This window comes from Panthera tigris, chromosome C2, assembly GCF_018350195.1.
Source record: "Panthera tigris isolate Pti1 chromosome C2, P.tigris_Pti1_mat1.1, whole genome shotgun sequence".
NCBI classification, from domain to species: Eukaryota; Metazoa; Chordata; class Mammalia; order Carnivora; family Felidae; genus Panthera; species Panthera tigris.
Window position 1 is genome coordinate 57,590,299 of NC_056668.1, and position 25,103 is coordinate 57,615,401.

At 41.6% G+C, this 25,103-nt stretch overlaps 2 protein-coding genes across 5 annotated transcripts in view; one reads left to right on the top strand and one right to left on the bottom strand.

Moving 5' to 3' along the window:
* The window catches only part of CD96 (CD96 molecule), a 95,549-nt gene that overhangs the window by 26,832 nt on the left and 43,614 nt on the right, over positions 1-25,103 (top strand). For 3 of the 4 annotated variants that reach the window (XM_042957254.1, XM_042957253.1, XM_042957251.1), the window contains exons 4-7: positions 3,693-3,903; positions 6,950-7,005; positions 18,170-18,260; positions 21,083-21,271. In XM_042957254.1, the coding sequence (XP_042813188.1) occupies positions 3,693-3,903; positions 6,950-7,005; positions 18,170-18,260; positions 21,083-21,271 (547 nt within the window). The remainder of the gene's footprint in view (positions 1-3,692; positions 3,904-6,949; positions 7,006-18,169; positions 18,261-21,082; positions 21,272-25,103) is intronic. The other variant, XM_042957252.1, reaches the window with a different exon arrangement.
* Positions 11,983-14,032, bottom strand: ZBED2 (zinc finger BED-type containing 2). Its single transcript, XM_007098590.3, has one exon. The coding sequence runs from the start codon at positions 13,271-13,273 to the stop codon at positions 12,620-12,622; it is 654 nt and encodes a 217-aa protein (XP_007098652.1). The 5' UTR covers positions 13,274-14,032; the 3' UTR covers positions 11,983-12,619.

Sequence of the window (25,103 nt, forward strand, 5' to 3'; positions counted from 1 at the left end):
TTAACAAAACTTTTTAAAAAGGCAGGCGGGGAGGGTGCCTGGCTTAGACAGTTAAGCGTCCAACTCTTGTTTCAGCTCAGGTCATGATCTCATGGTTTTGTGGGTTCAAGCTGCCTGCGCAGAGTGCGCTTGGGATTCTGTCTCCCTTTCTGTCTGGCCCTTCCCTGCTTGCCCTGCTTCTGTCTCTCTCAAAAAACAAAAAACAAACAAACAAACAAACAAAAAACACCTTTACACATTATCCAATTTTTTTCTTTGAAAAACAAGAAAAGAAGAAAAAAAAAAAAAAAAACCTGGCAAGAATAAAGATTCTGTACAAGACCTCTTACCAGTATGTTTTCAGCAGACAAGGTTACCTAAGATCATTATTAGGTAAGATCAGAGGTATACTCTCTGACCCCTATCACCAAAGGTAGATCACTATATTATGAAACAGCTTCTTCATTCAACAAATTGTCCACACCTCTGTAATCTACAATGTATATAAAGGCCTCTGGCTTCCTGGAATTCCTTTAAAATTTTTCATTCCACATACTCAGAAACGAAAAAACAAAACAAAACAAAAAGTTCTTTTTATTGTTTTGTGATTGTTTGGTTTTTATTACTACGTGTTGTCTCTGAGGTTTAACTTCCCTGGACCTGGGCATCCTCTGCCTTTTGATGCCCTGACTTAAGCACCTTCTTGCTTTGTTTGACCTTTGAGCAAATTACTCAACCTTAGTTTATTCCAGATTGTCATAGAAATAAATAAGACTCAAAAGGGGCGCCTGGGTCGCTCAGTCGGTTAAGCGTCCGACTTCAGCTCAGGTCATGATCTCACGGTTTGCGAGTTCGAGCCCCACATCGGGCTCTGTGCTGACAGATCAGAGCCTGGAGCCTGCTTCGGATTCTTTGTCCCCTTTCTCTTTGCCCCTCCCCTGCTTGGGCTCTATCTCTCTCTCTCTCCAAAATAAACATCAAAAAAAAAAAAAAAAAAGACTCGAAAGAACTTTGCACAATGTCTAAAGCATAGTGTGTGCTAAATAAGTTTAAGCTATGATTAATAAGAATATAAAACTTTAATAGTGGTTGTAGCATATTATTAGTATTAGTTTCCCCTCTTCCAGCTCCAGACATTTCATTGTCTGCCTGGGCTCCTTTTTCCCTCACCTCTTCTCTCATTTGCTGGGTGAAGGCAGCCATTCCCTGCAGATTCTTGCCTGGGCCCCCTTTATAACTCCTCTAGCAGTTAAACTACCCTGGCCCAGCCACACCCAGCAACACAATAATGGAAAAACAGCTTTTGTCTCCCTAGTTTCCAACCTCAGCTTCTGACTGCCTTTCTTCCCACTACAAAGTAACAGATGGAAGTGTTCCCAATGGGGAGACATTTACTAAGTGGCCAAAAAGCATTTTGAGCTCTGAAGATCCTCACAAAAAGAGAACCTGTGAGTGAAGCAAGAGTTATAGAAGTTAGCTCAGTGTGCAGACCTGCGGGGGGAGCCTGCTTCCTTAATTATTGGCCTCCAGATCTGCAGCCATTGAGTGAACCGCGTCCATTTTCTTCTGTCACCACCCAATGCAGAGGGCTCCTTTTTGGGCCCTGTCTCCAGAATGTAAGCTGTCTCCTTTTAATTTTCTATATGCTTCTTCACTAGGAAGATAGTAGCACAGAGTCCTAGGTCCTTTCTTATTGTGGGGTCAAAGGTATGTACATTGTTTCAGGGTAAGTCTCCGAGCAGGGCATCACTGTTTACAAACAGTACTGTCTATGTATCTGTATGTAAAGCTGATAGCAATCTTAGCCCATGTCACCTAAAGAATGGTGTCTTACGTAAGAGTTTCTACTAAGTATATTCTGGAAATATTTATATAAACTATTTAAATAAAGTCTGCCTTCATGCTTCCGCTGTTTCTGCTCCCAGATCATACTTGAATTCTCTAACTCTCCTAGCTTCTGTTTCTTCTACTCTGAATATGTATAGTGGTGTTGTTTTTTTTGTTTTTTGGGGTTTTTTTTGACAGATTTAAACCAGAGGTTCCAAGTGACAGATCTTTGTTTTCATTATTTCGTGACTTCTCCACCAAATGCATTGCTGTTTATCTCAGTTCTCTCCGTTTCCCCTGATCTCTGCACATAATGATTGATTAATCTGTTGTTTAGAGTTAGACCAGTGGTTCTCAGACCTGGATCCTTTGAGGACCTTTTTTTTTTTTTTTTTATAAATTTTTTTTTTAACATTTATTTATTTTTGAGACAGAGAGAGACAGAACATGAACAGGGGAGGAGCAGAGAGAGAGGGAGACACAGAATCTGAAACAGGCTCCAGGCTCTGAGCTGTCAGCACAGAGCCCGATGTGGGGCTCGAACTCACGGACCGTGAGATCATGACCCGAGCCGAAGTCAGACGCTTAACTGACCAAGCCACCCAGGTGCCCCATGAGGACCTTTTAAAAAATGTTCCAGCCTGAGTTTCATCCCAGAACAACTGAGGTAGAATCTGCAGAGGAGAAACTTGGTGTGTCAGAATGTTTTCAAAGCAACTCAACTGAGAATATTCAGTTATTTATAGAAGAATGAGATCATAACCCTTCCTCTATCCTTGTGCCCCTCAAGCGTCCCTTCATCACCAGCCCTTAGCACATTTACCGACACTGACCAGCATGATGATTGCCCAGCGATCTCGTCCATGGAAATTCTGGGTATGGCAAGAAGAATAGGAGCTTTCCTTTATAAATGTATGAATGGATATGGAATAGAAGAACCAAGGGCTTCAAATAAACTCTGATTTGTGGAATTTTAATTAATATTCAGAGTCTACCCTTTATGTGTCCTCTATGAAGATAGCATAGAAATAAAAAAGAGAAGGGCAAGGACCATGACTAGTCAGAGGGAAGGAGGCAAGAAAGTGCCCAGGGCACAAAATTTAAGAAGGCACTTACTCTCAGATACCCACCCTGCACTGATAGGGTCCTGAGAGTGAGTGCTAAGAGCCTCTTTACTTCATCCTGGTCCTGACCCCATGGGGAGCTAAAATGAGACCTTTTCCAAAGGAAAGGTGGAAGGGAGGACAACCATAATCATCCGGTCCAGATGAAGATTTAATTAACAAAACGGATACAGCACATCTTAGCATTAGGATTCTTGAACTTTGGGGCACCTGGGTGGTTCAGTCAGTTAATCGTCCGGCTCTTGACTTCAGCTCAGGTCACGATCTCACGGTTTATGGGTTTAAACCCCACATCAGACTCTGCACTAGCAGTGCAAAGCCTGCTTGGGATTCTCTCTCTCCCTCTCTCTCTCTTTCTCTCTCTCTGTCTCTGTCCCTTTCCCGCCTGTGTGCTTTCTCTCTTGAAATAAATAAACTTAAAAAAATAGATTCTTGAACTTGAAATAAGAATTATGATTTTTCATTAGCCCAGTGCTGTGCCCTGCAAATCCCACTGCTGATATGCACCTTATGGAAAGTTATGAAGGGGAAGTTCTAGTCAGAGGAACATCAAGTTTCTATTCTTGTTAGGAGAGGGCGACTCTAGTCATTGAAAGTCAAGTGTAATGATCTTTTCTCTAGTAACATAGCAAATATCTCTTAATTTCACTTCTTCATCCATCACCTGTATTTTTTACAAGATACAAATGAATTAATGCATGTGAACATCTAGTCTGGAGCTGACACGATTGAGTGCTGAGTAACCGGGAATATTTCTTTCAGCAGGAAGATAACGGAACTCAGGAAGCATGTATCACCCAAGGTCACTCCATCAGCAATTCCACACTATTTAAAGACAGAGTCAAGCTAGGTACAGACTATAAACTCTACCTCTCTCCAATCCAAATCCACGATGATGGCCGGAAGTTCTCCTGCCACGTTATGGTCAGACCTGGTAAAACCTTGAGGAACTCCACCACAGTCAAGGTTTTTGGTAAGAGCTTCTGTTCTCTGGACTCCCTGCTGTCCTCCTGTCCATTTTTCCTGCCTTGTTGTCTCCTACAGAGAAAGTGCTCCGGTCTCTGGAGAGCAGCCCCGCAGGGTAGCTATTCTAGAGCTCTGTTGCCCTTGATACTGGCATTCACGTTAGGGGTGAGGATAAGGGTGGGGAGTTAAAGAATGAGGATTGAGTTAATAGAATAAAATCACACTGAAAGCCATAGAGTGGCCAGTCTCCTGGTGACTACTCCTTATTTACAACTTTAATGTTTCCTGAGAATACTGGGAATCTCTTTAATTATAGCTGCCAAAATCTAATTACTGAGTTGTCTAATTGTCTTGGTTGCTTGCTGGAGTGAGGCAGAATAGGGACAGTGTGAGAAAAGGAAAACGATAAACACAGCTCCAGAGAAACTGTAGGAGTCCCCCCACCCCCAGCAGGGCCAGCTCCTCAGTGAAGGAGCCTGCAGGATGGCCCTCTGTCCCTGCATCCACTGAAGTGTGGAGCGGAAATATCCACGATGGCCCACTCAAGTTTCACAGGCTCTGCGGGGAGCAAATTTTCGGAAAATGTGAAAATTCTATTTTGCTCAGTGAGGCCAGGTGATATTAGTAAATATAAAATCCAAACCCTTGGCTTTGGATTGTTTTCATCTTTGTCCCCAAGAACTGTGTTTTTTACCAAGTCATTTTTAAGTGAAGGCAAAGAGAAAAGCAGTGATGTGGATGAGCCATTAATTGTTTTTGCAAATGAGGGAACTGGAGAGAAAATAACCTCACAAAACCTGAGCACACTAGCTACTAGATTTTCCCTCAGTTCTCTGAATGACCAGACAAATGAATAATCTTTGTTTTCACTTAGAATCTTACGGCATTATTAATAGAGATCAGAGAATTCAGTATTTTGAGGGAAATACAAAGACTGTAGTTCATAAAGATGGAGGCAGCTACAGCCAAGATTTATGTAGTTGGAAGTCTCTTGTAGATATTCTTATGTCTCTCTCTCTCTCTGGCTCCCTTTCCTTCCCTCCCCCTCTTTCCATCTCTCCTTGTGGATGGTCTAAGAGATAATTGATCACCCCTAATGATCATGTTGCTTATGGAGCCTGAACAGTGCTCTGTGAAGAGGTGGGAAAGACTGTTCATTTCTTTCATCGATATCGCTGTCGGCTCACTTACTGGGGCGTGACTGTCTTCGAACAAACACAAAGCTGACTCATCTGGCCTGACTTTAGGCAAATCAATGAAGGCAGCTATCCAGGATGTGAAAACACGTGTCGATTCTAAGCTGGGCAAACCATGTCCGGTTTGACCAAGGGTTATTGCACCCCAACTTGATCTAACTGCCTTGTCAACACTTAAACCACACCCTCTATCTCTCTGTGGCAGAGACTTCCGTCTTAGTCTTGAATGCTTTTTGATCTTTCACATCTTCCTCTTATCACCCTGTGTCTACACCTCTCTGTCTCTACGTCTCTGTTTCTTCTTTGATCTCCTCTCAGTGGATGCTTAAAAATAGGAGATTCTGCCTGCCTGTTCATTCGATTTTCCCTGCTTCCTTTCTTTCCCCTTTAGCAAATGGGCCAGCCAGGCTGTGCTTGGCCTGTCTCATCCAGTCCTTAGACTCTTTGTGTGTGCCACGAAGTATATATCCTAGTGGCCCTGGCATGGAAGTATAATACATGTCTTATTCCGAAACCACTCAGCAGTCCTCGGTGATTCTTCAAATAGGACAAACCAAAAATAAAAATTTGAAACTTCAAAATAAATACCCAAGTGTAGCACAGACCCACTGCAGTGTGGTTGCCCTAAATCCACTTTATTTCTTCGTCCTGAATAACACCTCCATCTGTAACAGTGCAGGGGCCAGAAGCTTCCCTGGCTCCTTTGCTACTTCTTGCTCTCCTCTCACTGATCTTCTTGACTTTACTTTCCTTAGCAGGGCATCACCTGCTATCCCAAGTTCGCTCCTGCCCCCTTCTAAGCCCTTAAACCTGATTGTCCTGAGCCTCAAAAGGAATGTCTCTGTAGCACCCCTGCAACTTTCAGTAACTGTTCTTTCTTTCAGGTCCTTCATTCCAATGGTATCTGTTGCTAATATGAGGTCAGAATGGCCAGAATACCCCTCCTCGCATTAGTGATTTCGGGTCTATCTTGGTTTGGGTTCCCCAAAAGAAAATACTGAGACAAGGATTTGAGTTAAATTAATTTATTTGAGGAGTATTTATTGAAGGAATTTATTGGGGGAAGCATCAGAAGAGGAGTCAGAAAGCCAAGGAAGGGAAGGAAGATAATGAAATATACGTGAACATGCCAGTTACCAGTGTGGGCTCAGAGCTCATTCCCACCAGGGAACTCTGGAGGAATACACATCAGAGTTCTCCCAGATAAAGGTAAGGAAGTTGGGGTATTCTCCAGCAACTCCCTATCTGTTCTAGCCATTAGCTCACTAGACGTCCAGTTTGCCCTGCTTGTGGACTGAGTGAGCTCCCAGAGGCCCAATAAATCCCTAAGAGAGGGTCACAGGTATGCCCGACAAAAGGCCTTCAGCAAGTAGAGGCAAATGCGTCTAGATGTAACAGACACTGACAGCCTGCGACAGGCTTACTATTTCTCCAGTGGTTCACAGACAGCCTTGTCTGCTGCACTCAAGCACTGACTTGAAGCCACTTTGGTTCAACGTAATGTACTCAATGTCTACTTTGTGCTGGTCACTGGCAAGTTCTAGAGATGGAGGGATGAATGAAAATAGGCTTCAGGGCACTTACAGTCTAACAGGATGTCAAAATCACTGAAATATCCTCCGATGTATTCTAAAATCTGTATTTTCCATGAAAATGTCAATTTCTTAAGGACAGTGAAGTTGATTTGTCCACCTTTGTTTCGTAGGCCTTTAGCATACAGCTGGGCACATAGTGGATGTTTAATTAATATTTGATGAATGATGAATACACACACACACACACACACACACACACACACACTAGTGGCCAGGTAAGATGGTATTCAGTGACACTAATTGTGTTTTATTTGCCTTTAAGCTAAGCCAGAAATCCCCATGATTATGGAAAATAACTCTACGGATGTCTTGGGAGAGGTGAGTCACATTAAAGCCTTTGAAAATCTATAGTGTAATATGCCAAGGTGTGTTTGGTTACATCATTGTCAGAATATCTTCTCAAAGGACCTTATTCCTTGGCCCTCAGCCAATTAATTGCTAGTGAGGAAGAAGAGAAGCTGAGTTGATTCTAGAGCCAAGTGGAAATCCTTACTTTCTGACTTAGGGCTCTCAGAACATACGATCTGTAATCCTTAGTCCTTAAATTTTCTGGAAGAATCATCTCAATAGTTTAAACTTCTCTTTAATGAAAATTGGAGAAGCTAGGGAAGGAAAAAATAGGACAGAAAGCAGTGTGAATCTTAGTGTTAGAATGAGGCTTTTGTTCAGCTGGCATTTAATTCATTCTAATCCACTTGCTGTACCGGCCCTTCTTATAGTCTTTGGTTTGAAGTAACAAGAGGAGAGGTGCCCTTCTATACTCCTTCAGAACCCTGCCTATTTCTTAGGCAGTAGGAGAAAGGGCAGGTGAAAAAGGAAAGTAGAGTAGGGCTGTTTGCCTTCAGTTTCTTGTAAGTGATTCCCAGCCTTGAGTCACTGGGATCTGGGCTCACTTGCCAGCTCTTCTTGTTGGCTGTGACCTTGGGCAAATTACTTCACATCTTTTTCTATCTTTTTCTATCTGTATGAAGAGGATAAGAAGAACATCTGCATATTGTTGTTGTTCTTAAGAATTAAATGAAATACTGTATGAAAAGTTCTTAGTATGCTCTATGGCATATATTAAGTGCTCAGTAAACATTATTACTGTTGTTTTATTGTTATTACTACTATGTGTGTTAATCAGTTGTCTCGGGGCATTTTGACTTAATTCAAGCTTTTCAAAATCCCAAATAAAATAAATATTCTTGTGAACTCTCAAACATTTTCTGCTACATGAGATGAGAGAAAATTATACTCATATTCTAATTTCTTCTAATCCTGAGAACACTACATAACTTATGATTTCTGATCCTGCTGAATATAAGTCATTTAATTTGACAGCTATATACAAATCATAGCTCAAACTCTATGGGATGGTTTTAGATGGGCATATATTTGTGTCTTTTGTTGATTTTGTGTATTAGTCTCTTAGATAATTGCTGTTATAGTCCCGAGTATATGAAAAAAAATTAAAATTTTTTTGTTCTTCCACAATTAACTCCAATTTTATTAGTGGACATCATTTCAATAGTTTGAATAAAACTAACAGTCTAACGGCACGTTTGGCAGGTATTTTTGTTTCTTATATGGTTCTTCTTATATGGTTCTTTATGCCAATGTTTACAGGTAATAAGGACTCAATCAAGATACAGAACCGTAAGATTGGATCCTAGAATTCCAGTTTAAAAAAAAGGACTTTCTCTTACATGTTATCACATTTCTTCTTCTGTACCCATGCTTACCTAGGTGCTGACTAGGACAGTCAGAGAACCTTCCTTCCTGGGGAATTAGTAAATAATCTCTCACCAACTCTATTTAACCAGCGACAGGACACGGCTTGTCTGTGGATCTTTTAACATTTTGCCAAACGTTAGTAATTTCTTACTCTAATATTCTTAGAGTTCCCATTGTATTTTTAATAGCTTCTTAACTCTTCAAAGTCCTTCCACATGCTTTTATTGAGTGATGCTCTGAAATAGGTGGGGCATCCATAATTTTACAGATGAGAAATGGTGGCCTGAAGAGTCTACACAACTGGCTGAGTCACTAATAAAGAGCAGAGCTGGGATGAGAATTTAGTATGCCCATAATCAGGTAGGATGATATAATGAAAGGAGACCATGATTCAGGGGCAGACAGAACTAATATCAAATCCTAATTCGACCATTTCTTGGCTACATATCTTCATCCAATAGTTAACTTCCATGAGTCTCAACTAAGTCATCTAAAACTGGGACCAGGATTAATATTTCATGGGACTCTTAGGGGAATTAAATTTACGCATAGTAATGGAGTATATTGAACATAATAGATGTCTCAGGAATATTTCTTTCCTTCCCATTATTTATCATTCACCTGCTCCCTTTCATCCACTGTTTCATCTGAAGATATATTCATAAATCTCCTATGTGATTGATTTTGGGAGACAGTATGTGATAATGAAAAAACAGAACATAGATTGTGGAATCTGATAGACCTGGGTCTGAATTCTCCTCTATCACTTATTAACTCTGACCCCTGGGACCTCAGTTCCTTAGCTTCCTCATCAGTGAACACGGACAATGATCTCAACCTCCCAAGAGTGATATAAAGATCAAATGAGAGAACACATGTAAAGTATCTGCCATCTGGCAACCATAAGTATTGGGTATGGTAACTTCCAGCCTGACCCTTCATTTCTTAGAGATTAACCAATTCAACCTGCACTTACTGCATGCCTACTATGTACTACATATTCACTCCACCAGCAGCCCTTGGAGTTAAAGTAATAGGGATTTGGTCAGTTATGAGTTATGTTTTCCAGCATTACTAAAGCAATGAAGTTTATGGTTAATTTGGTTTTCCTGAAAAATCAAAAAGCTCCCAAATTATTCTAACCATGACACTTCTCAGGTTTAGACATGCCAGCAATATCCAAAGAGAGTGTTACTCCTGTGGATGTCATGTTCTTGTGCATTCTGGGGGCAAGGCTTCACCAGGGCTCCAGCATGGCATGCAGGCTCGCCTCCTCAGCTGAGATGGAAAAGGAGTCTTTAGCTGAAACCTCAGGGCCCCTTCTTGTAGCAGACACAGTATTCGAATAAAAGATGCTGGCCCAAAGAGCCCTCAGCCCACAGACCGTGGCCCTGAATGGCCTACTCTGATGATGTAGCAAAAGAAGGCACAAGAGAGATACATGAAAACCCCAGAGTTTATTCAACAGTTCGGTCTTTCCATGAACCACATACGTCTCTCTTTTATACCCGGGCTTTCTGCTTTAACCCCTTCATCTCCATGGGTCTTGTCCTCATCACTCTCTACTTTTATTATGTTTGACAAAAGTTAAGTGAAAAAATATATAAAGAGAACTACCTAACATGAAAGATAGGAAACAAAAGTAGCTGGGGTTAAAATGCCTGAAAAGGAAGAGAAATGAAAATCATAAGAGCCATGTAAAACAGACACCATAATCTAAAAACACACATTACCATTCAGCAGGATGGTTCTGGTGTCTGTTTGCAGATTTTGATTGTTGCTCTTTATTTAATTGTGGTTTTGCAAAGCCTGAATCTGTGGATTCTTTGACCTTCTTAAGCTTCATTTCAAATGTATGGGTGTATGTGTGTTTAAGATTAGGTATTAGAGCTTCTTCCTCTCCCTCCTTCCCTCTGACCTCCCTCCCTTCTTTCCTCTTTCTTTCTTTCTTTCTTTCTTTCTTTCTTTCTTTCTTTTTCTTTCTTTCCCTTTCTTTCTTTCTTTCTTTCTTTCTTTCTTTCTTTCTTTCTTTCTTCTTTTCCTTCCTTCCTTCCTTCCTTCCTTCCTTCCTCCCTTCCTTCCTTCCTGGAATCTTATGGAACAATAAGGCTCTGATTCCCAATGTCCAGTCATGGGACTCTCAGTGGCCCTCATCATCATTTAGAAGGTGAGAGTCCCTGAGTTTTTACCTTAGCTGGAGAGGGCCCTAAAAATGGCACCACATCCCTTTGGAAAACCATATGGGAAGTGAAACCTTTAATATCAGGCAAGTTTCTAGAAAAAAATAAGGAGATTACAAGCCTACAGTACAGTCTGGGATTTTCACAAGCTATGTTTGGACTTGTGCTTGTTCCACAAACAGCTCACAGGGAAAACAGATCTGGGTGTTAGAGCTGCTGACAGTCTAAGAATGAGCAAGCAGTAAGAGGGAGCCACACAGGTGAGGACAGAGGGAAACAAGACCCCATTACTACACCAGGATCTTGTCCACTTTCTGGGAGGCTGTTGCCCATTAAGTGCTTGGATCTATCTACAAGATAATGAGAAACTGTCTTTATTAGCTCTTGTCTCCCCAGCTCCCACCATCCCTCACTCCACCTCCAACCCAGTAAAAAAAAAAAAAAAAAAAAAAAGGTTCTAGAGGAATCATCCAAATAAAAGTCAGCTCCAACCCAAAGGCCACAGTCATTGCCACTTTGGTTTAATCTATTCCTGAGTAACCATATTAGGCATACCCTCAATAGATTGTTCTTTCCTTATGGACTGGTAGGTTTCCTTTTTTCAAAGCATCTTTGAGTATTTAAAAACGAACAGTTTTTTTTAATATTTTTATGTTTATTTATTTATTTTTGGGAGAGAGCACATGCGCGTGCTCCCACAAGTGGGGGAGGGGCAAAGAGGGAGACACAGAATGTGAAGCAGGCTCTAGGTTCTGAGCTATCAGCACAGAGAACAATGCAGGGCTTGAACTCACAAACTGTGAGCTCATGACCTGAACTGAAGTTGGACACCTAACCGACTAAGCCACCCAGACACCCCCAAATTGCACAGTTTTTTTTTTAAAAGTCAGGGAACAGTTGGCATGTAGCCAGCATCTCAAAGGCAGGAATAAAATCCAAAACCTACTGTTCAAATGAATGGGTGGTCTGTGGGGACAAAACTAACGCAATTTAACTCATTAAAATTGACCTCAGAACCTCAGAAAATGTTCTCTGCCCTTCAGTCTCCCAGATAGTCTTCATCTCTCATCTTTCCATGGTGAATTTTTGAGGAGGGATCTGTCTCTCTTCTGCCATGTCACACTTCTTCTCTGTCCCTTTTTCTTTCTTTTTTGGTTTTCTGCCTCTGTTTTTTATTTCTCCTTACTCATCGCCTCTCTCCACCTTTCTTTTTTCCTTTCTGAGTTTCTCTCCTCTCTTCTTCATGATCTCCCTCTTTAACAGACCTTAATATGAAATTAGATTATATTTTTAAATATTTATGAATAAGTTTTTACCTCCTCTATTCTTAACGTTTCTTTCGAGTGAGCTGAAAAGTCTTTAATTCTCTCTGTGCTGATTATACATTAATTACGTACGTGTTGCATTGTTGAAAAGACAGGACTCAGTTTCTGCTGGTGACACAGCTTTAATGTAAGCAGACGATACAACACAGCACCAGTGGCAGAAAAGACCTACATCGGATGGGTCCCGAGAACTCAGGCTCAAGCTTCTATGTGCTTCCACAGCTGGGCCCCACAGAACAAGCCCTGTACCCAGTTCTCCAATCACCAGCAGTATGTGTGCAAAGGCCTCAGCCCCAGGAAGCCTCAGCTCTGCTCGTGGCAGAGTCCCTTAGAATGAGCTGGTCACATAGGTACATTCCAGCTACCTGGCCAACCTCAACTATCAGAACCCTCAGCTCCGCAAACCAAATGCTAGGCATAAATCCCATTATTTTCACTCATCACCACTGACAGTATGGTCCATTCTGCACCCAAACTCACAGACCCATGGTAGCAAAACAACATTGATCTTCAGTTAATACATTTTGAGGTTTTGATCAGGACAGCCTTCAGGGGCCCTGTAGAAGTATTTGGTCAATTCAGAACTGCTGAGATTAACTCCTATTATGCACTCTTTCTCTTAAAAACAAAATACTTTATATTTAAGCTAAAGTGGCTCTTTGCTGGGAGCCTGAAGTCTGTGTCTTCAGAATAGATACCTCCCAGGCTGATTTAAACAAAATGGAAAGGATGAGCTGCTGCAGGCTGCTCTTGCTCCCTCCGACAGGCTTCCTTCTCAGCTCTCACCTTCCACTTCATCTCCAGGATGGCCCTTTCTACCTCTTCCAGGGCTCGCTCTCTCCTTTCTACTGCTCTCTCCCGCCATTCCACTGCCCTCTCCCTCCTAAGCACCTCCTTTTCCCTTTGGCTGGCCCACAAAGCCAGGGTCCCCAGCTGCTCCAGGAGCCGGGCCCATTCACCCTCAATACCCATGGGGAGCTGGGGCCCCTGGGACCTGGAGTCCTTGCGCTGCCCCACCTGACCATGGCCAGTCTTCTCCAGCTCTTCTCTATGCATGCTCTTCAGATGTTTCCACAAGGCTGTGGTGCCCACGTTAACCCCCGGGCCGCGGCTCACCTGCCTGCCACACAGGCGGCAGGTGGCATATTGGTTGGGGTGGTGGCCAACACGAACAGGGGCCAGGTGGAAATATTCCCAAACCTCAGAAAACCGGGACCCCTTGTTGTTCGGCAGAGAGGTGGGCATGGCGCTCGCGAAAGGGCCAACCGGTTCTCCCTTCTCACTGATTGCCTCTTCCTCCTTCATCTCAAGGTCTCCTTTTGCCTTCATCCTGGTTCCCTCCTCTTCCTCCTCTTCCCGCCTCATCCTGTCTCGTCTTTTAACAGCTTTCCTTGAGCCAGAAGTCTTGGCTGAACCACAGCTAAGGCAAAAATGAGTAATTGGGAAGGGACTGCAGTAACTCTTGGGGATTCACAGCAATGGCCAAAGGCTGGCCACACCTGGTGTGATGTTTCCTCCTTTCCCCTTCACGGGAGAGTCAGGGTGAGTCAGAGCCACACAAAATGGCCTCCGAGGCCCCCAGGTACATTCCCTCCAGGCCCCAGATATGTATTGATCCCTCCTTGTGTACACCAGAACGACAACACAGATTAGTCCAGAAATTACAAAGTTCTTCAGTGAATTCAGGGTTCTCTACATCAACCACTTTCACGAGTGGTTTTTGAATATTGAAAATGTTAGGTTTTCTCCTGATTGTCCAATGTTTCTGGCTTCCAATGTTTCTATGGCCCTGGAGGTCTACATATGGGTTTTGGAGGTTCTGAACCCTCAGGTTGCTCGGGAACCCCAGGGCTGGGGCAACACTTGTCTTCCTCAGTGTAGGCAGAAGCAAGCACAGAGAGATGCTGGTGTGAAAGACACTCACACTTCCTAAGAACTGTTGGAACAAGCAGTCCAAATGCTGGGTAATAAAGTTCCCAATGTGAGATCGGTTTGCCCTTAGCAAGGTCCCTCTGGGGCTGAGATTCCAAGAATTCCAGCAGACTTAGCTGTTTTCAGCAGGAGGAGCTGGCCCACGCAGAGGAGAAGGACATAGAGCACATCTCAACCGACTTGTCTCCCAGCAGTCCTCAGCAAGTAGCTTACACTCTGCCTTCCCAGGGGAACCATCACCTGCAAAGCCAATAGCTGATAAGACCTCCTCGACAGCAGCTTACTCTAGATGTTTGGCTTTTGCACCCCATTTAAGTAAATAAATGGACAATTAAATTTTTAAAAATAGCCTGTTTTCTCCCTCCTTTTTTGGGTCATTTATTAAGTGATTGAGAGCTTTATCCTCCAAGCTTTGCAATCCCAAACAGTTGGTAAACACTCTCCTCCCTCCCTCAGCCCCACAGCCCTACAAGTGGGTACTTACAGGCAAGCAAGGCCCCGAGCTTGTCTCTGATGGCTTTGGTGCAGGGTGAGTGCTCCCACACACTGGGTAGCTATTAGCTGACTTCTGCCCCCAGGAGGAGGGCACCCACAGGTCCTGTTCCCTCCCACTTCCAGGGAGGGTACCTTTCCAAGTGGGCGTGTCTCTGCCTGCCCACACAAAGATGCACACATTCCTCTGTACCCCTCCCCCACCCCGGAAAATAGATGTTCTGGCAAATGTTATGTAGTAAAACAATAAGTCAAGCACCTACTAGTCTTGGTTCTGTTTCCAGATAACTAGATCATCTGGCCTCTCAAGCAAAGAAAAATATTTAAAAGAGGGAAAGGGTGAGGTTTCAGCAGAGAAACCACACGCCCCAGTAACACCTGTGCTTTCAAATGTTCTGTCCAGTTGTCAGACCATGAGTCTCAATTTTTGGTTCAGAAACTCCGGATGTTGTAAATACAGTCAGTAGAGAAGCCGGGGAGCCTGCACAAAAGGGAAGATGAAGTGAAAGGAATCCTCCCAAGTTGAAGGAAATGTGACAAGTTGAGAAGCAGATTTGCGGTTGCTTTTTATTATATTATGTAACTAGCATTGGAAAAGCTGAAATGTTATTGGCTTCTATTCTCAGTTGGAGTGAAATAAATGAATAGTCACAATTTAAGCACAAATTTTATATTTACGTATATGCTATATTTATATATGTATATTTTGGAAGGAGAACCTACCAAGAGGAGACAGGAACATTTTAAAGAGGGTGTCTGTGGAAGAAAAATCCTTGAGTTATAGAAGAAAAGAGAAATGGCAGAGTAGAAAACATGCCAAGACTGAAAGACAAATTTCAAGTGAAGAAAGAAGGTTGAGGGGAGGAAAGACTCCAAATAGAAATGAAGAGTTGGTAAACGAATAGGGGAACTTAAAAAAAAAAAAAAGATTTCTCTTTCTAAACTCAAAAGCTATTTTTTTTTTAAATGAATCTACGAGAAGCCCTTTTGAAAAGGCTCTGCCCAAACTTAGGCAAACTGAATCTGGGCTGACTTACAAATGGTCAGCATTTGAGTATTTCAGCTGTGGAAATAAGGAAATGATCATTCTTACAGCCAGATTTGGACCTACTTTTCCTGATTCCTCAGTCTCCTCGTGCTACAACCTTCCACTGGCTTCCCTCTACTTCCAGGACAATGTGCCCAACTCACACATTGGCCTACGAACCCATTCCGTCTGTCAATCTTTGTGAATTCCCCGCCACTTTCAACCACAGACCACCTGTAGCGTCCAGACCCATCTCTTCCCTGACTGCAAACTATTACTCTGCTTTCTAAGTTATTCCCAGAATTCACCTCTTTCTGCTCTCCTACAGAACTGTCCAAATACTTTTTGCCACTTATTATATAATTCTTTGTGCTATTGCTCACATATTCCATGTGTACCGAGAAAAAATGTGTTGAAGAAACCAGTTTTTCGCTTGTCTCATGGACATGACAGCCACACCGTAAGTGAGTGAGTGATTCTGACTCCTCAGCAGAAGAATGTGTGCGTGTGCACTTGTAGGTGTGTGCACAGACTCTTGTGCGTATATGCTTCATAGTTTTTTTTTTATTTTCACATGTTTTTCTTCCTACTCATGTGGAAGGTCCTACTCATGTCTGCTTGCACAGCAAAACCATATAAGCTTGGTGTTTCATAAGAGGTTTTACTTCAGTTTGAACTAGTTTAGTCTGTGGTTTTTCAATTTTAGAGAGACTGGGAGGTGTTCAGGACATCAAGCACATTCCAAAACAAAGTCTTGGAACACAGTCTGGAGGTGGTATAGAGTATTTGAAATCTGAATCACTCCATAAAATCCGAGTTCAGAGAATCCACTAGAGTTAAAGCTTTTTAACGTTTTTATTAAATTGACAAGAGATTTCTTCAGTGAGCCAGTTGCTTTTATAATATAATGGAACCCCTACTTGTTCCTGATATTACCATATCATCATCTTATGGTAGGTTAACCGAGCATGGAGAAAATGAGTCATGAGAGAGGTTAAAAGTATTGGCATTAATAAAAACCTTTACAACTTGTTTCTTAACATTTTACATCCTTTTGTGGGTCACTTGAAGGTAAACATCAATCTTTGGCATTTCATTGGATTAAATAAATTGCACTCTCTTTCTTTCACTAAATAAGAATATATTTTAGGGAACCTGGTTTTATTTTTGGCTTTCTAGGACAAAAAGTGACATATGTCATGGGTTTTTATTCCTGTCACATGTCTCCATTGTCAAGTGTGGCATGAATGTGAAAACTGGGAGCTGCAGCGTTCACTACCCACCATTTTGGATTCCACAGATAGTCGCTTCTGAAAGTCTCATGTTTGCCTTGGGCTTTTGGTAGTGGTGTGGAGGGATGCTAAACTGCACTTCAGTAGGATCTCACCAGAAAATTCTACTTTAGTGTCCTTCAATTTGGTGTTTCAGCTCTGCTCAGGACCAGATTCTTTGGGCGCAACTAGTCTGTGAAGAAATTGGCACACCATGTATTATGTATGGCTAATTGTTCTTTACTAGTTAACTAGTAAATTCATCAGTTGTGGAAAATATTTGAGAGCTAAGAACCAAGACCAGTCATATATGAAATACATACATCTCTTGATGAGACAACAAACAACTCTACGTGGTATTATAATTGGACGGTGTTGGGGTGCTTGGGTGGCTCGATCAGTTAAACATCTGACTCTTGATTTCAGCTCAGGTCATGACCTCATGGTTTGTGGGATCGAGCCACACATCAGGCTCTGTGCTGACAGTGCAAAGCCTGCCTGGGATTTTTCTCTCTGTGTCCCTCCCCTGCTCACATGCATACACACTCTCTCTCTTTCTCTCTGTCTCTCAAAATAAATAAATAACATAAATTAAAAAAAAAAAACCTCATGCAGTGCCATGTTTAAAAAAAGATCAAAATACAATTTTATAGTGTCTCAGATAAAATAATAATAATGAAATCCAGTAATTCTTTTTGGGTATTTTCACCAGGATGTTGAAAAAAACGCCATCTCACAAAGAACAAATATGGTGTTGGAAATAAAACATAACTAAACCTATCTCTAAGCTACCTGTTCTGTTTCTCTCATATTTCAGTACAATGTGTTTTACCAGAAAATACCTTGGACTGGAAATGGGGTAACTTAGTTCCCAGTTGTGCCATCAACTACATTCCACTCTCTTTAACCATCCTGTGATTTCTGTGCCTTGGTTCCCCCATCTGTCAAATGGCAATGATAAGTTGTGTCCTACCCCACCCTAGAGGACCGTTAAGATGATAACATGAAAAGTCAATTGCATAAACTCTTTAGAGTCAAAAGTGAGATATTCACAATAATGGTTTTTGTGGTTATTGCTACAAATAATACTTTACATTATTTGGGGAATGGAAACAACCCAAATGTGGATATCTTTTAGCTTAGAGTGTAACAGAATATTCTTTTCTGGTCTCTGACTGTTAGAGCTTCTTCCTTTTTAGTCTTTGGCTTCCATTTAGCACTGTTTTATTCTTCTTGGGTAGAACAGTGATCTTCTTTTTCCAAAACCCAGAGTCCAGACTTGCAATATTAGTCTAGTCCTAGATTCTTCCCAAGTTGACCTATGCTTCCACCCATGAGTTCATGACATGTCTATAGGAGACAGTCTATTTGTAACTCACTTTTTCACATAAGCTCTGAAAGGTAAACATAGCCTTGTTGAAAGTGTAGAAAATTGTTTTCTGCCAATTTGCCCCATGTGACGGCTGGCCGGGATGTAAGGGGTACCATTTTCTGCTGAATTTGCAAATAAGCCTTTCTGTGTTCTGCTTTTACCCCCAGAGAACATTTACCTGCTCCCTGAGGAATGTATTTCCCACAGCAAATCTCACGTGGTTTATAGAAGGAGGCTTTCCTCAAGGTGAAAAAGAAGGTAAGGAAATCAGTCAATGGAAATGGGTTTGGCAAAGAAAGAAAGAAAGAAAACAAAGAAGAATAGAAATTGCCATTTCCTGAGCTGATCTTGGCATTTAAGAACAATTCTCATTCCAAGACAAACATCATCTTGCCTACCAGATGCCATTTTCTGATACCCTATCTAGTGCCTCGAAGAGGATGGGAGTGGGTAACATTTTCCAAAATTAAGAAATACCCCTGATTTCTTTCACTCTCAACTGTTAGTCAAAGCAGATCTCTTACATGAGGGCAAAGAAGTTTAATTCAATATATACGTATTAATAATTTCATTTAATTCAAATAACTTGGCACCACTGATTCAAATCAATAAACAAATACTTGCCACTTTTTCTTCTAAGGATCTGAGTGGGGTGGGGAAGACTAGAGGAAGTACATATAAAGGACTAGGCTTTATGACAAGGAACTCCACCAGGAGGATTAAAAATTCTCGGAGCAGGGACACACACTGAGACAAGCTCCAATGAGAATGCATAAAGCCGTATTTTTCGTAGGCGATAAACATGGCAGCCTGTGCCAGAACAATCCCAGCCAGCCCCTGCCTGGGACAACAGACCTTCTTCTTCCTCCTGAGTCATTTTTTTCTCAAAGCTCAATATGTTTTCAACAGTAACTGAGTCACATAGCTCTTGCTACATTGTTATTTTTAATGGGTAAAAATAAAAAGTTTATATTGATGAATGATCGTATTGATCCACTGTATTCATTTTGAGACTATTACTGGTTTTGTTATTCACTTTAAAAACAATTCATCCATAATCATGACCGGATGCAATCCTGAAAATCTTTCTTAAGGGTCATTATAGGTATGGTCTCCTGTTAAGTAAGCCCTGGTTTGATGTGCCCATTACTCTTCTGGACCATAAGGCCAGACACTGTGGTCAGAATTCTACCACATGTAGTTATTACTTTGGTAAGTAACAACTTCAAAACTAGCATTTAGAGCCTTTAGTGTAAAGAAGCCATAAGGGTCCAGAAAGTTCTGGCCTACAGTGACAGATGGTTTTACGTTAATTTCCTGCTGCCATGTGTGCTATTTGGAGGTTGTACTAACAGTGGCAGTTAAACAGTTTCTATTTCTAAAGGAGACTCACAGGACCCAAATGACAATGGCTATAAATCTACAGCTTATTTCAGGAAAAGGATACAATATAACAACACCATTAAAGTAAGGGTATGCATCCCGTGTACAGATTTACAGCAAGGGGGGCAGTGAAATCAGGCACAGGCTCCTTTGCAAAGGGGAGACAACCAATATGGCACAGAGCACCTTAGAAGCAGGGAACTCCAAGTGGAGTCTTGGCTGAGCTTGTTTTATATTTTACTTAGGTGGATTCCTGCTATGTAGACACACTCAACCGCAGAGCCTTCCCAGATTCTAGCCTGGGCCAGGTGCAAATCATTAATCTTACCGGTATCAGTCAACAATAAACAATGCTGATGAGCTAAGACAACTGACCCCCGAGTTCCTTGGACCCACGGTCACCAACAAAGCAATGCTATTAATCAACACATTCCGTACTTTGACTATGGATCAGTGCCATGCAAGAGCTTGAGCCAAACAGTTTAGGGTAACTCCAGGCCTGGTGGAACAGACCCTCACTGCCCAGAAGCTGTGGTTTGACCATTTTAGACTCTAGGTTACCGTAAACTGAACCATCCCTGCCGGAGACCTGCTCCAGCAACCAGGGGTTCCCGAAGGATGAACAGCGTCGGTGAAAAAGTGAAAATAAAACAAAACTAAAAGAAAAAACAAAAATAAAAATGGACACAGACAACAGCAGTGTGTTGAACTGGCCGATTGATTGCGGCAAACGTGGCATTATATTTGCTAGTGATTTCCTTGTAGCATACGTCATCTGTGTTTTGCTAACATTACCTAATTTTGAAAATGTTCCTATGTGTAATCAACCTTTAAGAAATAACATGGCGATTTTCTCGTAATGTTCCCTCATACCCTTTGATTATTGATTAGTTTCTTGCATTATTCCATTATGCATCTGCGTTTATGTATAATCTATAGAGCGTTTGCTCTGCTGTTTTCATGAAAGGTCATCTATCGCTCAACACTTCAAGTGGAACAGTTACAGGGACATGACCTCTTGGTTGTTTCCCCAAACCATTTGTGGTTTGAGGAACGAAAGTGTTCGCCTGGGTCTGAGGTGCCAGGAGGGGGCCAAGAGGGCCTTAGAAACCCACGCCTTATACATTCTCAGAGAGACCATGCACCTAGGAACTAATGAACCATTCTGTACTTTAACCGACTGGGTTCAATCATCATCTGGCATGCCTTCTGGGGGCCAAGTGAGCCTAGGGGTTAGAGTGACTTTGCCTGTAGATACACTCCTTAGGAGTGGGGCTTTCAAATCCATATGTCTCTCCTTTTTTGGCCTCGTGTGCTGGCAAATGCATGAGGCTATCCTTCCTGTAAGTAGAGGAGTCTCCATAGGGGATGGCAAGGGCTAAATGTAAGGCCGCACAATTTCTTGCGGAACCTTATTTTCTTTCCTAATAGTTCTTTTCCCAGGGGGCCTGTCGAGGGCAATTCCCCAACAGACAATACCCCAGGTACTTTTATTAAAGCCATATTACCTAAAAGCTTCCAAGAAGCTTCATGGTCGGCGGGCCGCCTTGCAGTCACCAATCCGTCCACAGCCTGGGCCTTGCCATCAGGCTGGGATAGCTCAGCTTCCAGCACATCCCCAGCCATTCCTTGCCATCACTGTATGGCTCATAGCAGAAAATGTTGCTGACCGATCTTGTTCTTAATCTGTCTTCTAGAAATATACGTTACTAACGAAGAGAGAAAAGACAAAAGTGGATTTTGGGAGCTGAAGTCTGTTTTGACAAGGGTGTATGGTAATAAGCCAGCCCAACCAAACAACCTGACCATCTGGTGCATGGCTATGTCCCCAGTCCCTGGAAATAAAGTGTGGAATATCTCGTCTGAAAAGATCACTTTTTCCTTGGGTGAGTTGTCTATTTAATAAGGTCAATAAGGGGCGGCCAGGACTGCCATAAGCTCAGAACATTTCTAATTAGAACAAATAGAGTGCTCATTATTTCCATGGTGTTTTAATCTCGGAAGACTCTGTACACAACTCAAAATTACTAAATTTCGTAGGATCAAGCCTCTTTTGATGAAAAATGGGACTCTGCTTAAAAGAATTTCTTCAAATAAAAAGCAGCTGACTCCTGTTTCTGAAGAATTTCTAGTGAATATGGCAATTTTTTCAAATTTCATTAATAATAATGTTTTGTTAATCTACCATATAATGAAAATTAACACTAATACATTGATGATCAAGAGTGATTCTTAAAATCCTAAAATCTCTTCTGAGTCACTAACAACCTTCAATTACATATAACATTTATAATTTTAATACTTAGGAATGGATAAACCATGTATGAGATATAAAAAGCTTGAGGATAAAGACTGTATCTTAATGATTTTAGTGCCCCTAAGTTGAAGCACAGAATTGGGCAAATAGAAGATTTTTATGACTTGAAAATTGATACGTAGGATCATTCTACTTATTTACAACATTTGACGAACCGGAATATTGACTACTCGAAAACTGACGAACTAATGGAGATTTTGCTACACAAAAGATGTGAACAAATGTCTCAACAAATGCAGTGACAACAGATTGCCTATAAAAAATAGAAGTTTGTAATGACAACTAGCAAACATGCATGTATAACAGCAAAGTAATACTTAAACAGATTTGTTAGCCGTTATCACAACTCTGCAGGACCGTTAACATCTTTTACCACCTTCCTATTTTCAGAGAAATTGTAGTCTGTAACATACTCATAAAACCCAAGGTAGTTTATAAGGGAAAGTTCCTCTTTGTTTCAAGGCCAGTGTCTGCATCTTGGGTCCTACCCGGCCCTTTCATACAGGCAGCCATTTGGTTCCCGGGAGCCTTAGTTGGGAAGAGTATGTGGCTCAATACACATCCGTCCCCCTGTTCAGAAGTAGGTGCCATTGTGAATCTGGGACAGTGGCATCATGCCTGTAATGCTGCCTGTGTATATGTGTACATACACACACACAAACACATCTCCCTCCGAACTTTTAGTTAATCATCCGGAAATGATCATGGGTTTACACTAAAACATCCACACTCAATTTTGCCTAATTCCCTCAGAAGTAAATGCACCTCCTTTCTAGAAGGCTAGACACAGGCAAGGCTATGGTCTTAGAACGGGGTAAAGGCAGCTGGTTCTTCTATAGATTTGCCAGTAACTTTGGCAGACTTTAAGGCCATAAGCTAAAGACCAAACAACCTCAAATTCCTATGGAGAACCTTATTCCCATCACAGACAGAACCATATTTGAAAAACCAGTCTTTTCTGATGTTAAAATTGAGCTTGTCTTGATTTAAAGATTTTATTTTTTAGAGCAGTTTTAGGTTTACAGCAAAATTAAGAGGAAGGTACAGAGATTTCCTGTATACCCTTCCACACACATGCATAGCCTCCCTTGTTATCAACATCACTTACCAGAATACGGTTCATTTGTTACAACTGTACACATCATAATCACCCAAAGTCCATAATTTACCTTAGGTTTCACACTTGGCGTTGTACATCCTGTGGGTTTGGATAAATGTGCACTGACATGTACCCATCATTACAGCTTCAAAAGGCCCTAAATTTTCACTGCCTTAAAAATCCTTTGTGCTCTACCTATACATCCTTTACCCCCATCCCCCACCTCTGGCAACCACTGATATTTTTAGTCTTTACAATTTTCCCTTTTCATAATGCCATATAGTTGGAATTACACACTATGTTGCCTTATCAGATTGACTTCTTTCATTTGGTAATATGCATTTAGCATGTTGTCTCCATGTTGTCTCATGGCTTGACAGCTTATCTTTTTTAGTACTGAATAATATTTCATTTTATGCATGTACCATAGTCTAATATACCCGCTCACCTACTGAAAAACATTTCAGTTGCTTCCAACTTTGGGAAATTAGGAAGAAAGCTGCTTTGAACACGCATGTTCAGGTTTTTGTGTGGGCCTGAGTTTTCGATTCCTTTGTGTGAATACAAAGGAGTACAATTGCTGGATTGTAGATAAGACTTTGTCTAGTTTTGTGAGAAAACACCAAACTGTCTTCCAAAGTGGCTGCACCATTTTGCATTCCCACCAGCAGTGAATGGGAATTCCTGTTGTTCCACATCCTCATCACCGTTTCATATTGTCAGTGTTATGGTTTTTGGCCATTCTAATAAGTGCATAGTAGTATCTTGTTATTTCAATTTGCATTTCTCTGACGACATGTTATATGAAGCTTATTTGCCTTCAATATGTCTTCTTTGGTGAGGTGTCTATTAAAGTCTTCAGCCCGATTTTTTAATCAGGTGGGTTGTTTTCTTACTGTTGAGTTTTAAGTGTTCTTTATATATTTTGAATAATAGTCCTTTACCAGATGAGTCTTTTGCAAATGTTTTCCTCCCAGTCTGTGGCTTCTCATTCTCTTGAACTGTGCTATAATTTTGGGATAATAAGGGAGAGCACTGATCCTGATACCCAAAGCACACCATAATTCCAATTTTATAGGACAGTCCTTGATCTAGTATAATTTTAGGCTCTGAGCAGATGGTTATTTTTAAATTGTCAAGTGAATTTTTATCTTTCACGATCAAATATTAAAGACAATAAATCTTGAAGAGTTCAGTTTCCCAAAGTTATAGCTTACATTCTGGTCATATTCTAGCATATATCTTTAAGAATGATTTAGAAGATGCAGTAGTCTCTGTAAAGCAATGTCATCCCTGGATCATACTTCCTTACTTGTTGCAAGTTCTTAAACACTTAGTTCCAAACACTTTCTGCTTGTGGGGGCACTGCTGGGAGCTTTATGAACCCTGAAGAAAACTTCTGATGCCTTGTGTAAGAGTTACTGCTTTATCAGGCCATTACTGTTGACAGATATGGAGATGAAAATCTAGAAGAAAAATCTAAAGCAGAGAAATTCTGAGAATATTACAGAGCAGAAAGGAGGTTTAGTAAGAGGAGTTTTGGTTTCCCTTTGCTCCCAGAGAACAGTTAGAAGCCTGAAATCTAACAGCTCTCTGAGCTGTTCCCTTCCCCACCTATCTCCTGGTCTCCCAGTGAGTTCAAATGCTCAGGGATTCTTATTCTAGTAAACTGAGAAAGGGAAAGGGGTCGGCGTAGGGTGGTCAGTGGCTCATCAGGCATCTATTTGAGTACGAGGGCCTACAGATTCCTGTGATTCAACAGTGAATACATTTTTTAAAAAAATTCTTTCCAAAATACTTTACCCTGCTGCTACCAAACCCCAAGTTCAGCTGCCCCTCACTCAAAAGGCCATCAATACTCAAGAGAGTTTTGACTGGAAAAGAGTATGAGCTTTGTTCAGGAGGCCGGCCACCTGGGGAGAAGATGGACTCTTGTGCAGAGGCCGACTCTGTGGTTTCTGCCTAGCCTAAGGATGTTTTAAAGGGGCTTAGGATTGGTAGGGAGGTTCAGTAGTCTGTAACATTTCTTGATTAGGTGCAGACTTGGCGGTAACCAGCTAAAGACCTTATCTCAGTGCTGGGGGTTGTGTGAGGGAATCTGCTACCTGTTTCCTTTTTCTTTTATATATATATATATATATTTAGAAAGAGAGAGTGAGCAAGGGAGAGGGGCAGAGGGAGAGAGAGAGGATCTTAAGCAAGTTCAGTATTCAGCGCATAGCAGGACACAGGCCTTGATCCCACTGCCCCGGGATCTTGACCTGAGCGGAAATTGAGTGGGGCGCTCAACTGACTGAGCCAC